The sequence below is a fragment of the Sminthopsis crassicaudata genome, chromosome 6, assembly GCF_048593235.1.
Source record: "Sminthopsis crassicaudata isolate SCR6 chromosome 6, ASM4859323v1, whole genome shotgun sequence".
Lineage (NCBI taxonomy): Eukaryota > Metazoa > Chordata > Mammalia > Dasyuromorphia > Dasyuridae > Sminthopsis > Sminthopsis crassicaudata.
The window spans coordinates 176,784,179-176,797,769 of NC_133622.1; the positions used below are offsets into that span (position 1 = coordinate 176,784,179).

The 13,591-nt window shown below is 38.2% G+C and overlaps 1 protein-coding gene across 1 annotated transcript in view; it reads left to right on the forward strand.

Annotated features, from left to right (window-relative positions):
• The window catches only part of SEC24D (SEC24 homolog D, COPII coat complex component), a 109,178-nt gene that overhangs the window by 64,487 nt on the left and 31,100 nt on the right, over positions 1 to 13,591 (forward strand). Inside the window, exons 10-11 of the mRNA XM_074273759.1 lie at positions 1,669 to 1,784; positions 10,335 to 10,459. Coding sequence (XP_074129860.1) covers positions 1,669 to 1,784; positions 10,335 to 10,459 — 241 coding nt within the window. The remainder of the gene's footprint in view (positions 1 to 1,668; positions 1,785 to 10,334; positions 10,460 to 13,591) is intronic.

Here is a 13,591-nt window from a genome sequence, read left to right on the forward strand (position 1 = left end):
TATCCACAGGCATATCAAATTCATCATGTTCAAAACAGAACCCATGTTCTTTTCCCTGTAAACCTTGTCCTCTTCTTCACTTCCCAATTTCTGTTGAATATAGCCTTATTGTCTCACAGATTGAAAGCAGAGCACTACTTTATGTGCTACTATTCTTGTGACCCTGGACCAGTCACTTAATGTCACTTGTACTCAGATTCTTCACCTAAAATGAAGTATTTAGACTAGATGGCCTGCCTGTAAGAGTGCTTACATCTCTAAATTTTTTATCTCTTGATTCTTAGAATCCTCTTTCTCTAAACTTAACCTAGTTGACCTGGATCATTTCTTTATAAATCCTAGAGCCAAAAGTCAAAAGAATTTAAATACAGAATGTTGAAAATTATCTTTGCATGTATTTTGAAAAATAAAAAAACTATTATTAATTTTCTTAAAAAAGAATTTAAACCCAGAACAAAAAGAAAAAAACCCAATTGGGCAGAGTAAGGAGGGCAAACAATTAATTATCAACAGAAACATTGGGATATAGGATTATAGAGGACAATAGAGGGCCAAGAAAAGGGCAAAATGGTCATGAGGTGAATAGTTGACAAGTCAAGCCAACAAACACTTATTAGGTACCCACTTTGTGTTGGGCGCTATGCTAAGTGCTGGGGATAAAAAAAAAAAAAAAAGGCAAAAGAGGTGGCCACAATAAAAGCCACAGCAGCAAAACAATTCATCATGCTAGTTACGCTTACTGGGGGCCCAGACAGTGAATCAAGCTTTTAATAATCAGATCATCAAGAACAGAAAAGGCTTTTAAGTTAAGTATTTTTAAAATGTATCTTGAGATAAAAGGGTTTTCTTTAGAAGTTCAGATCTGAGGGTCCTGTTCTTAAAAGAGAAACCATTCCCTTGGCCTCTTTCAAATGAAAGTTCTCTTCCTTATAGTGTTTCAGCTGTAACAGCAGGCCAGTGGCGAGCAGGGTTTGCAGTGGTCAGTCCTACTTACCTTCATGTGGCCAGAATTCCCTTCCACGAGAAATATCACACCGTATTTGTGCAAGTGTTCAGCCCATGACTCAGAATACAGCATATTTGTGCTCTTGGATGCCATCCAAGGATTTGCCAGAACTAATCCTCCTTCTCCTCGACAACGTTTGAATCACACTAGATTTGGATTTCCCCAGTCAGGCTCATCCAGTGGGAGTCTTTTCCCTAATACAGTAATCTTCTCCCCCATAAAATGCAAACATGTACCATGAGCCAAATGCATCAGAGAGAGGGCTACACAGAGTCAGGCCCTGTTGGCTTAGCAGGAGGCCCTTCAGGCAAGCATGCTGGCCATATTCACAGCTTACACATTGAACTAAGTAACACTAGTTATCGGTTCAGCTGGACCAAAGCCTAGGGTACCATGCAGTAAACAATATTGAAGTTTCTTGGGGGTAGTAGCAATAAATCCAGATGGAATTCTCAAGGGTAGAATGAGATAAGGTCAAATGCACAAAGTAAAAGCTCCTTCCCACAATGCACTCGGAGCTTGAGCTTTTGCAGGTGCATTTTCAGGCAGCTTTCAAGGGCTCTGACTATCATCCCTTTCTCTCTTGATGGTCATTAAGGATTTTCTCACTTCTCTGTGTTTATGTAAAAATATAAGTGATTCTTCTGTTTTTCTTCCCTTAGTTCCACCCTTCTATTTCCAACATCTGGACCACGTTGGCAGAAGGCTAGACCACTATGAGAGGCCAGAACTCTCTCTGGGATCTTATGAATTCGTTGCTACTTTGGATTACTGCAGAGTAAGTGCTACCAGAATTGCAGAATAAGTATTAATTGTGATTGTAAGAGATCTGTAGGGCCTCACCAAGGAGCAATTGGAGAACTGGTCTTAGAGGCAGAAAATCCAGGTCCAGGCCCTGCCTCTGCTACAGACTGATCTCTCAGTACTGAAGGGAATTCTTAAGACTTGTGGAGAAATGGATTGAAAGGAATTTCCTCATCCAAGAGTTTTCAGATTCAATGAAATCCCAAATCCAGTTCCTTTTCTGGTAATGATGGTAACCAAATTGTGACTCAACATGAACTGAAGCAATGCTTCTTGAACTTTTTCCACTTATACTCCCCTTTTGCCCAAGAAATTTTTGTGTGACCCTAGGTATATAGGTTTATAAAGTATACATATCAAACATTTGCTGATAATAAATCATAATTTCATGACCCCCACATTCAGTCACGAGACCCCATATGGAGGTCACAAACCACAGTTTAAAAACTGAGAACTAAAGAAGCAAAATTGGTTTGTAGGGTGAGATGAGGAAAGATCTCAAAACCAGGAGTCCAGCTCACAGTAACCTTGACCTTTGTTCACCTCTTCTCAAGAGAGGTGCTTAAACCCAATCCATACCAAAATGCTTTCCTTCCAGTGATTGATTAAAATAATTTTCCCCCCCAATCCAGGAAAACAGTCTCTGTATCATGGAGTTGGGCTTTCAATTCAGTGAAGGATCTCCTATAGATGAGGCTCACTGCTTTCTTTTCATGAGGATTACAGAGGTCATCAATGCTACAAGTAGTTTGCAGGCTGCTGGTTGCTGTAAACCAATTAGGAACATTCCTAGGGAAAAGATGGAAAGGATAAGATAGCTATTGCTAATGCACAATGACTGGAGCTTTGTCCTTAGGCACAGAAATTGTAGAAAGTGCAGAAATTTAAATGATTTCCTTTAAAAGAACCATGTGCTCTTTATACTTGTTACAAGTACATGTTGACTGCTCATGTCCTCTTTTCAGCCATGTCAAAATGATTGAGTCCTGCTCAGTGTTCAGTGGCAAAAGAGCTAAAACTTAGGTTCCAAGAATTTGAAATCGGATCTCAAATCTGACCCTTAGTAAATGTGTGATCTTAGTCCAGTCACTTATCTTCTTTACACTGTTTCCTCATCTGCAAAATGAGGGGATTGGACACTTGGCCTCTTGTATTCTCTCAGGCTCTTTGAACCCATGATCCATCTTCCACTATTCAGCTAATAATAAATATTCGTTTAGATGGAAGCAAAGCTATCTGATGGGGCAGCTTTGTCAATAACACCCATTTTTTTGGTACTGCAATAACCAGTTGCCCACACTTCCTCTTGCTCCCCATTCCTCCAAATTGGTCTAATTTCCTTTTTAAATTATTTGCAGATGTGTATTAAAAGTTGAGTTGAGGGTGCATATGTGGCAGTTTGCCTCAGGCGTGCCAAAAATGCTGCCAAAAGGGGAAAGATGGGAAGAAAGAGGTTATTAGGGAGAAACAATTAACAAATTCATGAACTGTGCCTTAGATGAGATTTTTTTCCAAAGATAACATGACTAAACCAAATGAGATCTTTGTTTCCAATTATCTGCCTGGCATTTCCTTTTGGTCTAGCCACCTCCCACCCATACTCATCTCTCCAACCTGCCCCCTTGGTTTCCTATTTCTACAGAACTTTTAAAGCTCTAGCTCCATCTGTTTTACCATTGAAGGTGTCAAGATATAGCTGACCCTCTATAGGTGAGTCAGTTTATCAAATCAATTGGCAGCCAATAGAAAGCCCCAATGTCACTTTTAGCAGCTTTCGTGAGATTTGCTATATAGATAGAAGTTGGAAAAATAATATCTTACAAGGAAAATTTTAGAAACATGCTGATTATTTTTAATTGCTCCAATTGTTTAATATTAAGTTTATTTCAGTATCTATGTTTTTCAAGCATCCATGATTCCTGGAGAATGAAAGCAAGAAAAGAGAAAGAAAGGACTAGCACTTTGGCTAGAAAGGGCTTTTTTGACTATGCAAACTCAAGGGAGAAGGTCACCTTTACTTATGTTGTCTCAAGTCACCTTCCAAAATCATTTGGGTTGTCCTAAGTTACTCTCTTAAGTCACTTTGACTAAGTGAAATATGAATTGACATAAAGAGAAACTTGAGGCAGAGAAACTAGTTAGAAAGGTGTTGCAATAATAAAGTCAGAAAGTGATGGGTCCTGGGATGAGTGAAAAGGGAACAATTACAAAATAAAAATAATTTGGCAATGAATTTTATATATATATATATATATAGGATAATAAATTGGTGAGTGCAATAGAGGAGCTAAAGATGAACCTTAGTTGTAAGCCTGCATATTCAAGAAGATGGTGATGTCCCACCTAGACAGTAATAAGAAAGTTGGGAAGAAAGGCAGAGTTCAGTTTTGGACGATGCTTTGAGTGTGAGATGTCTCCCTCTGCATTTAGTTTGAGATGTCCAAAAGGCAGATTAAGGTACAGGATTAGAATTTAGGAGGAAGGTTGGGGCTAGATCTATAGATCAGTGAAACATCTGCATAGAGAGATAATTACACCCAAAGGGATGTATGAGATCACCAAAGTAGATAGTATAGAGAGAAAAGAAACGAGAGCCCAGGATTTGAGTAGAAGAGACAGTGTCAGGAAACTGGGAAATAAAACTGAACATTTAGGGTGAAGTTAAATGATGGAAGACCTTGGAATCCAGCCAGAAGAAAAAAGAAAATTTTATCTTTAAGGAAAGGAAATTTTTGAATGAGGAAGTGACATGATAGAATCCATATGAGGATGGATTTAAAGAAGATTTATATAGGAGCAAAGAGTAAGCAGGATAATCAAGAGTGGGGAGGGCCAGCGGTCAAGAAAATCATAACAGAAATAACTCTAGAAATCTGAGTGTGGGTCACAAGTCAAGAGAATATCAGATTTGGCAAGGGCTTCAGAGGCTGTCTAGTCCAGTCTGTGTAGACAAGAAAATTCTGTAGAGCAGAGAAATGATCCTGAAGTATTTACCTGAAGACTTCTACTAGCAAGGGCCCTGCTGCCTATTCCATGTTGGGAGAGCATTAATCATTGGGACCTAAACTTGTCCCCCTATAACTTCCACCCAAAGTTTTGCATCTGTCATCTGGGATCAAGAGCAACAAATCTAATTTCTCTTCCTCATAAAATCCCTCTAAATATATATGTACACCCCCCACCCACCCACCCCCAACACACTCACACACACACACACACACACACACACACACACACACACACACATTTTAACTTTTCACTTCCTCCCTCCTCCTTTTCTTCAAGCTAAGAATTTACAATTCTGTCTGCCGGTTCTTTCCTGCTGCCAATAAACAGCAAATCTTTCTCAACACTTAAAAAAAAAAAAAAGAAAGAAAAAAAAAAAAACTTCACTGGACCCCACTACTGTCTCTATCTACTCTGTTCTATCTGCTTCTTCTTTCTGATCTTATTGTCTTCATTTCTCCTTGGATTCATTTCTTACCCCTTTGTCATTTGACTCGTGACATCATCACTGAACTGAAACGGCCCTCTTTAACTGACCAATGTCTCAGGTTTCTTCTCAACATGTTTGCTGCATTTAATGCTGTTGATCACTCTCTCCTCAGGTACTTTCTCCTGTCTGGACTTCTGTGACACTAAGCTCTCCTGGTGTCTCAAATAAAATCTGTCTGACAGAGGTTTAGCATCCTTTGCTCATTCATCATCCATATTATGCTCCCCACTTCTGTTCCCAAAGTTCTATCCTAGATGGCCCTTTCTTTTTCTGCACTATCTCTCTTTCTGTGACTTCATCAGCTCTCAATCATTCTATATAAATGACTCCCAAATTTATACATCTAGTCCCAGAACTTGAGTAGCAAATTACTAGCCACCCCATAGATATTTCAAATGGATGTTCTGGGGGTATCCAAAATGCAACATAACTAAAATATATAATCTTGGGGCAGTTAGGTGGTGAAATGCATAGAGCACTGGAGTGCAAAAAACCTGAGATCAAATCTGGTCTCAGAGACTTATTGGCTGTGTGACTCTGGGCAGGTCACTTAATCCTGTTTGACTCAGAGGAAAAGAGAGACAGAGACAGAGATGGAGACAGACAGAGATAGATGGAGACAGAGAGAAAATAGGTAAAGAAACACAAACAAACAAATAAATAAATAAATAAGATATATTTTCCCCCTTCCCCAAGCCTCCCCTCCTACCAAATGTCCTTTTTTATATACAAAGTATGGAAGTTTTTCCTTTTGCCCAGATTTGTCACATCATTATTATTATTGGCTCTTCACTCTCACCTCAAATCCAAGCCATTGCTAAATCATGCCCTGTGTACCTCCATACACTCTGCATCCATGCTCTTCACTCACAGAGACACCATTTTAGTTTTAACCTACATCACTTCTTGCTTTCTCATTCTCTCCCTGCCTCAAATCTCTCCCAGCTCTGATCATTTCTCTCCACCCAACCACCAAAGTGATTATCCTTGCCTGCAGAACACTAATCACTCCCTTAATCAGTCAATGCAATGGCTCTCTATTCCCTGGAAGATATACTAGTACTCCATTTGTCTTTTAAAGACCCTTACAGGCTCCAAGCTACCTATAAACTCTCATTATATCTACCTAAGCTCCTTCTTACACTATATGGTCCATCCAAAGTGGCTTTCCCCACTTAAGTATGCCTTCTTATGTCTCTGTGAAGTACCACTGACTGGTCCTCTTCCTCCCTCTCAGTATCATAAACTCCCCAACTTCCTTTACAATGCATAACAATCCCCACCTTTAACATGAAGCTTTTCCTGGTCTCCCCAACTTTTTGTGCCCTTCCTCCTTAAACCACATTTATATGTACGTTGTAGTTATTCTGCATGTACTTATATATGTATATATTGTCTCTTCCAGTAGAATGTAATCTCCTTGAGGGCAGGCACTTTCAGCCTTATACTGTATAGGCCTAGTGCAGTGTTTAGCACATAGTAGACAGTCAATAATGTTTATTGATTGTGTTTTTGAGGGCAGAGGCTGTGTTCATTCTAGGACATACTGAATTTGAACTGAATGTAAAGGATACAGGTAGAAATATCTACTTAGACATTTGGGGACATGGTTTTGAGATCAAGTGAATAAGTGAACCTTACCACCCATTGGTCATCCAAATTAAACAGGCCTACATCATGAAGCAGATTCTGTGGAAGTCAAGAAAAATGTAACTGACTTTTTAATTGACATCATAATTGTTAGTAATAACTCCCACTGATCTGCAATTCATCTGTTTCTTCAGCCCACCATTGATGTGGTGATCCTGTGTGGGGAAGGAAAGCCAGATTCACAATGTTTATACTAATAAGAGCTTGGGGTTGCCTTTTTAAATGAAAGCCAGATTTCCAATGTTTATATTAACAAGAGATTGTTTTGGGTTGCCTTTTTAAATGATCCTGTTTCTTATTGGGAGCTATGATTCCTAACATAATAGCAAGAACAACTATGCTTCCACAGTGCCTTCTTCCCAATCACCATAGGAGGTAGGCCAGTATTATTTTCCCCCATTTTACTGATGAGAAAACTGAGGTTCATAAAATGAACCACAATCACCCAGCTAATAGGTGCCAGAGCCAGAATTTATATCTTCCAACTCCATTTCCCCACCCATTATACTCCACTGCTTCTCCTAGTGATATATTACAACTAAACTTTATCACAAAATAGCTTTTCAAAAGTCAGTTAATCCAGTTTGTCTTAGCATAAGGATCCCCTCTACAATGTCCCTTGGATTGAAATTAATTGAAAAAATATTGAAGGATGTTTATTATTCATAATTATTATAAAGTGCAGAATTTGCTTTAGAATGTCTAGGTTTGTCTACTGGTGGAATATTAAAAGTGAATTTGGTGCTTTCTTTTCTGGCCTGAGTCCATAAAGTTACTCTGAGATTTTTTTTTTCTTTCCTAAATATTTTTGCAAGAGCAAAAAAAAGTGAAGCCTATTTTGCTTCATGTCCTCTCAAACAGCATTAAGGACTCACAGCCAGAGTTCTGAGTGGTGGCAGCTGGCCCATGTTATGAGGTTTCTGCTAAAACAGATGGGAGGGAAACGCAGCAGCATTTCATTTTTACCACAAACACGTCCAAAATTATCTAAAGCCCTTACTGACATACTACAGGCTTGGGAGAATAAAGAATAAATTTAATTTTGAAGTATGAGAATATCATATCCTAAAAAGTAGTAGTAGTAATAGCAATAAAAATAATAATAGTTAATATGCCACTTTAACATTTGTAAAGAGCTTTACAAATATGATGTCATTTGATCTTTGTAATAACCCTTCATAACATTAGAAGCTGTTACTATCCCCATCTTACAGATGGGAAAACTGAGGCTAATAAACATTAAAATGACTTATTTACTCAGAATCACATAGCTATTAAATACTTGGTAGAATTTAAACTCAAGTGTTCCTGACTCTGACTAGTCAGAGTCTAGTATTTTAGCTATACTAGTATTCTATCTACTAGTAGAAAGGCTTGTAAAGCAAGTTGGGATGAAGACAAGCAAAATGCAACATGATTCAGATATTTATTATTCCATTTAACTCAATGAAACAACCATTAGTAGAGTATGACAGATCCAAAACAAGTCCTTGCCCTCAATGAGCTTATATATTTTTATATATGATACATATGTTGTTAGTAAATAACACAAAGTTTACAAAGTAAATTTAAAATAATGGCGGAAGTGGGGCAGGGAGATGGAAAGGTCAGGAAAGGCTTCAAATAAGAGATCTCATCTGAGCTAACCCTTGAAGTGAGCTAGGTTTCCAAGAGATAGAAATGAGATTCATTCCAGAAAGTAGAAAATAAGGAAAAGCAAATATGGATATTTGAATGGAAAGTTGAATATATAAGTAGAAATTAAGAAGAGGTAAGCATGAAAACCCATCATAATTTCACAAAATAAAATAACTACATATACTGGTAGACTCTTGAAAGTATAATAAAGCATACTAGAGAGGCTCTATTTTCTTCTGATCAACCACCTGTGCTAGCTCAGAAGTTTTTAAATAGGAGGAAACTCCTGGCTGTTTCTAGCTGATGATGAGGAGAGCAACTTCTGCCTAAGCTCTGGTACAGAATAATTCTCCAGAATTCTGAACCACTCTCTCCTCTGTGTCAGTCAGTACCTGAGTACACTACCACATCCATCATTTGACAGAAAAATCATTTTGGGACTGTAGGAACATGAAATCATTGAGAGGTAGGAAGGAAGGCTCAACCTTCTTAATCTTCAGAGACTTAAGATATCTAGAGCTGGAAAAGATGACGGAGGTTATCTAGTCTAAGCCCCTTATTTTTGCAACTGAAGAAACAATCCAAATTGATTAAATCACTTGTTACATAGGTAGTTACATCTGAGGAAGGATTTGCATCCCAGCTTATCTGACTGCAGGTCAAAGACATGCATATTAAAGAAGCATGAATCAGCATCTCATATCTATCAGATTAGCAAAAATAATTTAAAGCAGTGAAACTCTGGGTTGTAGATAAACAAGCACCTAGGTTCATTGCTGCTGACTTAAAAATTTATAGTATCTTTTTGAAGAACAATATGGCAAGAGTCAAGAAAGTTCTCAAAGTGGTCATGTTCTTTGATGCAGTAATTCCATTGCTGATCATATACCTGAGAGTGTGGAGTGGGCAAGGCCATTCCCAATTACTCGGACTTTTGTCCTGACCCTGGACTTTGATGACTCTGGAAGAGAGAAACGATGACTTTGTGCAACTCTGCCTCACTTAAATACAATTCACCTAGGAATCAAGACATCTTGTGATGTCATTGATCTTCTTCAAAAATGAAAATAAACAACATCAGAAACAAACAAAAAATGATTAAAAGATTTTTCTTAAAACAATTATTTATAATTGCAAAATATTAGGAAACAATCTATATGTCTAAAAGTGGCCTATTAATGGATTAGAATACTATGAAGCAATCTTATCGAGCAGGGGTGAAGAATATTTAAAAATTCAGAAAGGTGTTTAAATTAAAAAAAAAAAAAAGCAGAACCAGAAGAATATATACATTAGTTATAAACATGTAAGAGGAAAAAAATGGAGGATTATAAATAGTCAAAGAATCCCAACATATAACTAATAATAGCTAGTTTTTCTATAATGCTTTAAAATTACAAAGTATTTTGAGTGGTTATCCCATTTAGAAGGGTAATTGAGAAGTCATCTTGAATGAATATATTTTATGCATTAAAATGAATTAACTTAAATGAGTGATCATTAAGTAAATTTAATTAGTAGTACTGATGATAGCCTCAAGTTTATGATAAATCATTTTTTAAAACTGGGGTTGATGTTTTGCATTCCAAGGACTTCCCAGTGAGCCAGCCTCATGCTCACCCTGGATTCACGAAACCATAATGTCTTAGTCATTTTTTTTAGAGCCTTTTGGTTGCTGAGATTGTTCCATGGACAGATTTGTACCTGTATTGATGTGTTCAATGTGCTTATATCCTGCAGAACAACAAGCCTCCCAATCCACCAGCCTACATCTTTATGATTGATGTTTCCTATAGTAATGTGAAGAATGGCCTAGTCAAGCTCATCTGCGAAGAATTGAAGACTATCCTGGAAAACCTTCCAAAGTAAGATGCCATGGTATATTTTATACTTCTGGCAATGCTGATTAGAAATTAAATCCTCGTAGTGAGAACTCCCTCTATTAATGCAGATTATAATGCCTCCATGACTTTAGTAGAACAAAATGGCTAGCTCATGGACACACAGCCAGGAATCACTTGAGATACTGTTCAAAACCAGGTTTTCCTACCTTCAAGTCCAGATCTCTTTCCATTATGGTCTCTTATCTACATGAAAAACTTTTTTTTTTCAATAAAATTAAAAAAAAAACCTTCAGCTTAATATTTTGGAAAGGGGAATTAATAGGGTGGGGAAAATAGACTGAATTTGGAGTCAAAGAACCTGGGTTCAAAAATGGGCTATACCACTTATTCCCTATATGATCTTGGACATATCACCTAAACACTGTGGAGGTAAATCTGGTTTTTATTTGAAAAAAATTAGCCAATCAGACTAAGTGATCCTTAAAGTTCCTCCAGGTTTCAAATCTACAATTTTGTGTTATTAAAGATGGAACCTCATTCATCCCTTCCTCTTTCCCCAAACCTATAATATATTCAGTGTTAAGGCAAGTGGTGGTGATTTCTATTCATTCACCCATTGCATTCATTCATTAGGCAGTTCGTTATTAGGCAATTAAAACCTATGGGACATTGTGCTCAATGCTGAGGAATATCAAGAATGCAGCTAAGGCATAGCTATTGCCCTCATGGTGCTTGCTCTGAGCTGGTAAAAGCAAAGGAAACCCTGTGGTGACTGATGGTACTTTCCATTAGTGAACACTTTGGAGAAAAGTCAATTAAAAGCTTTAGGAAAGGTTCTAAGGAGATTGCTCTTTTTTGGTGGCAGCCCAAGTTATTGGCTAAATTTCTGGTGTCTGTAGCATATGTCCACCATCAATCCTTATTGCATCTGCTTCCGGTAGGTGCGCATGTTGGAGACTCTAAGCCAGATTGTGTAATAACAGAGAAGAGTATTTTATGGTAATGAAGACAATCCTGTTCATACAATGCTATTCAACAGTTCTGAGGAAATTAACTTGTAGACTTCAAAGATTTACAAGGAAGCAATTTTGTCATTTGTAAGGTTTGAAGCTTGTCCACACCTCAGTTTCCTCATTTATAAAATGAGGGAATCAATTGAACCAACAGACTATAATCATAGCCTCAGAGAATCCTAGATTGGGAGCTAGAACAGATCTTGGAAGCCATCAAGCCTACTTGAAGGGGATTCCCAAATCAGCTCAGGTTCTGCTCCTGTAGCACAGCCTTCAGTTCTCCATCTATGATTCTATAAATTGGATGATGGTGTTATTAGAACCAATTAGGAGATGAAGCTACTATCCATGAGGAAGCATGTAGCCTAGTAAATGGAGCTCAGTGTGTGCCCCAATTGCAGCCCCTCCACTCTTACCTTTACTTAGCCTCTCCTGGCTTATGGGGAAGTGGCTTGTTGTGCTGTAGGCGAAGCAGCCAGCCCTAGGATGGTCAGAAGGTCTAGTGCTTGGGGTCCACCTTCCAGAATGATGACCTTTGTGATTTAGAACTTCCCTTTCCTAGGTGTAAAGTGGAAGTGATACCTCTGCTGTAGGCCTTGCTGAGTTTGTGGTATGGCACTATTTAGAGTGGGGAAAGATTTGAGATGGTCTGGTGTGGAGTCTGGTAATTCTAGAAGCATTTTTTTTTAATCATCCCATGTTACCTAAAGCTTTTTCTTATTTTTAGTCTGTTAGGACTGAAAAGTAGGGCCTTGAGTATCAGGGTAGATGAATGGCTCAAGAGACAGCCAAAGGGCCAGACCCACATACCAACCTTCCCTCCCCACCTCCCTTTGCCATGTCCCCTGGAGATGCATCAGAAAAGAAAAAAGTCGAAATTATAAAACATGTTCTTTAGATGTGTTTTAATAATTCAGCCTGTTGAAGATTAAATCATTTTAGGACAAAGTTTCTTTGTTTATCAAGGTTCCTCAAGTATGTTCTCATGGAGAGAAGCCTGATGTTTTGTAATATTCTGAAGACATTTAGATTAGAAACTTCAAAATACATTAATTCTGGCTTTTGAATGTACCCAGACAACTCCAGGCTACTTCCTCTTTCACATCATTGAAAGATAGCTGAATCCAGTGGGAAATCATGTTCCACATTCTTCAATAGGGTCATTTCTTTATTTCTTTTCTCCTTTTTAAAAATCTACTCCTAGTCAGCTATTGCAAACACCACTCTTTGTCTGCTCGCTTCCTTCTGTCCTGAGGAGACAGGGTATATGGGAGCTGCTCAAGGCCTTTACTGTCCTCTGAGAGCCCTGAGGAGGAAAGGGCCACAAGAGCTCTACCTATAGGTGCCAACATGGCAGGGGGTCATACCTCCTGCCTCCTCCTATGGAGACACCCTTCTTCCCTGCAGCTATAGGAAATTTACTACACTGGAGTTTCACATTCTCCTATCAGTCTGTATTATACAACACAATCTCCCTCTCACCCTTTTCCCTTGCACCCCCCCCCCCTTGGGGGCTTAGATGTCTCCCTAGGGGACAAGTTGCCCCATTTCTTGGTTGATCTCATGATTAAATTCCCCTCTGGGTCAATGCCTCTGATTCACTGCTTCACATCCCACGCATCTGGTGAAGTATATCTAACTATGGAGCTATATTTAGTATTCTAATTTTCATTCAATAATAGAACATCTATAAGTATATAAAGAAAGGATCAAAGAACTGTAGAATAGGGAAGGATGGATCTACCTCACTGTACAGGTGAGGAAACTGAGGTACAGAGAAGGGAAGAGATGTCCCCAAAAGGTGTCTGTAACAAATCTACTTCCTCAGATTCATACTTTCAAATACAACAGCCAGACACAGACTATCTTTATTTGTCTGTCTCTCTCTCCTATTTGATATGAATTAAAATATATTCTAGACCAGGATTACTCCAGGCTACTATTATAATTCATGCTTGAGATTTAGACACTGAGAAGTACTCATGAACAATAAAAAATTAAATAAAGAGAAATTAACCTAACAATTAAAGATTTAAGAAGGATATGCAGGTAGATATTCTTGCCATCTCCTTTCATATTTGTTCTGGCAACAGCACCTGGTCATAATGATAAATCAACTTGCATGGAGAAAGATAAAAGA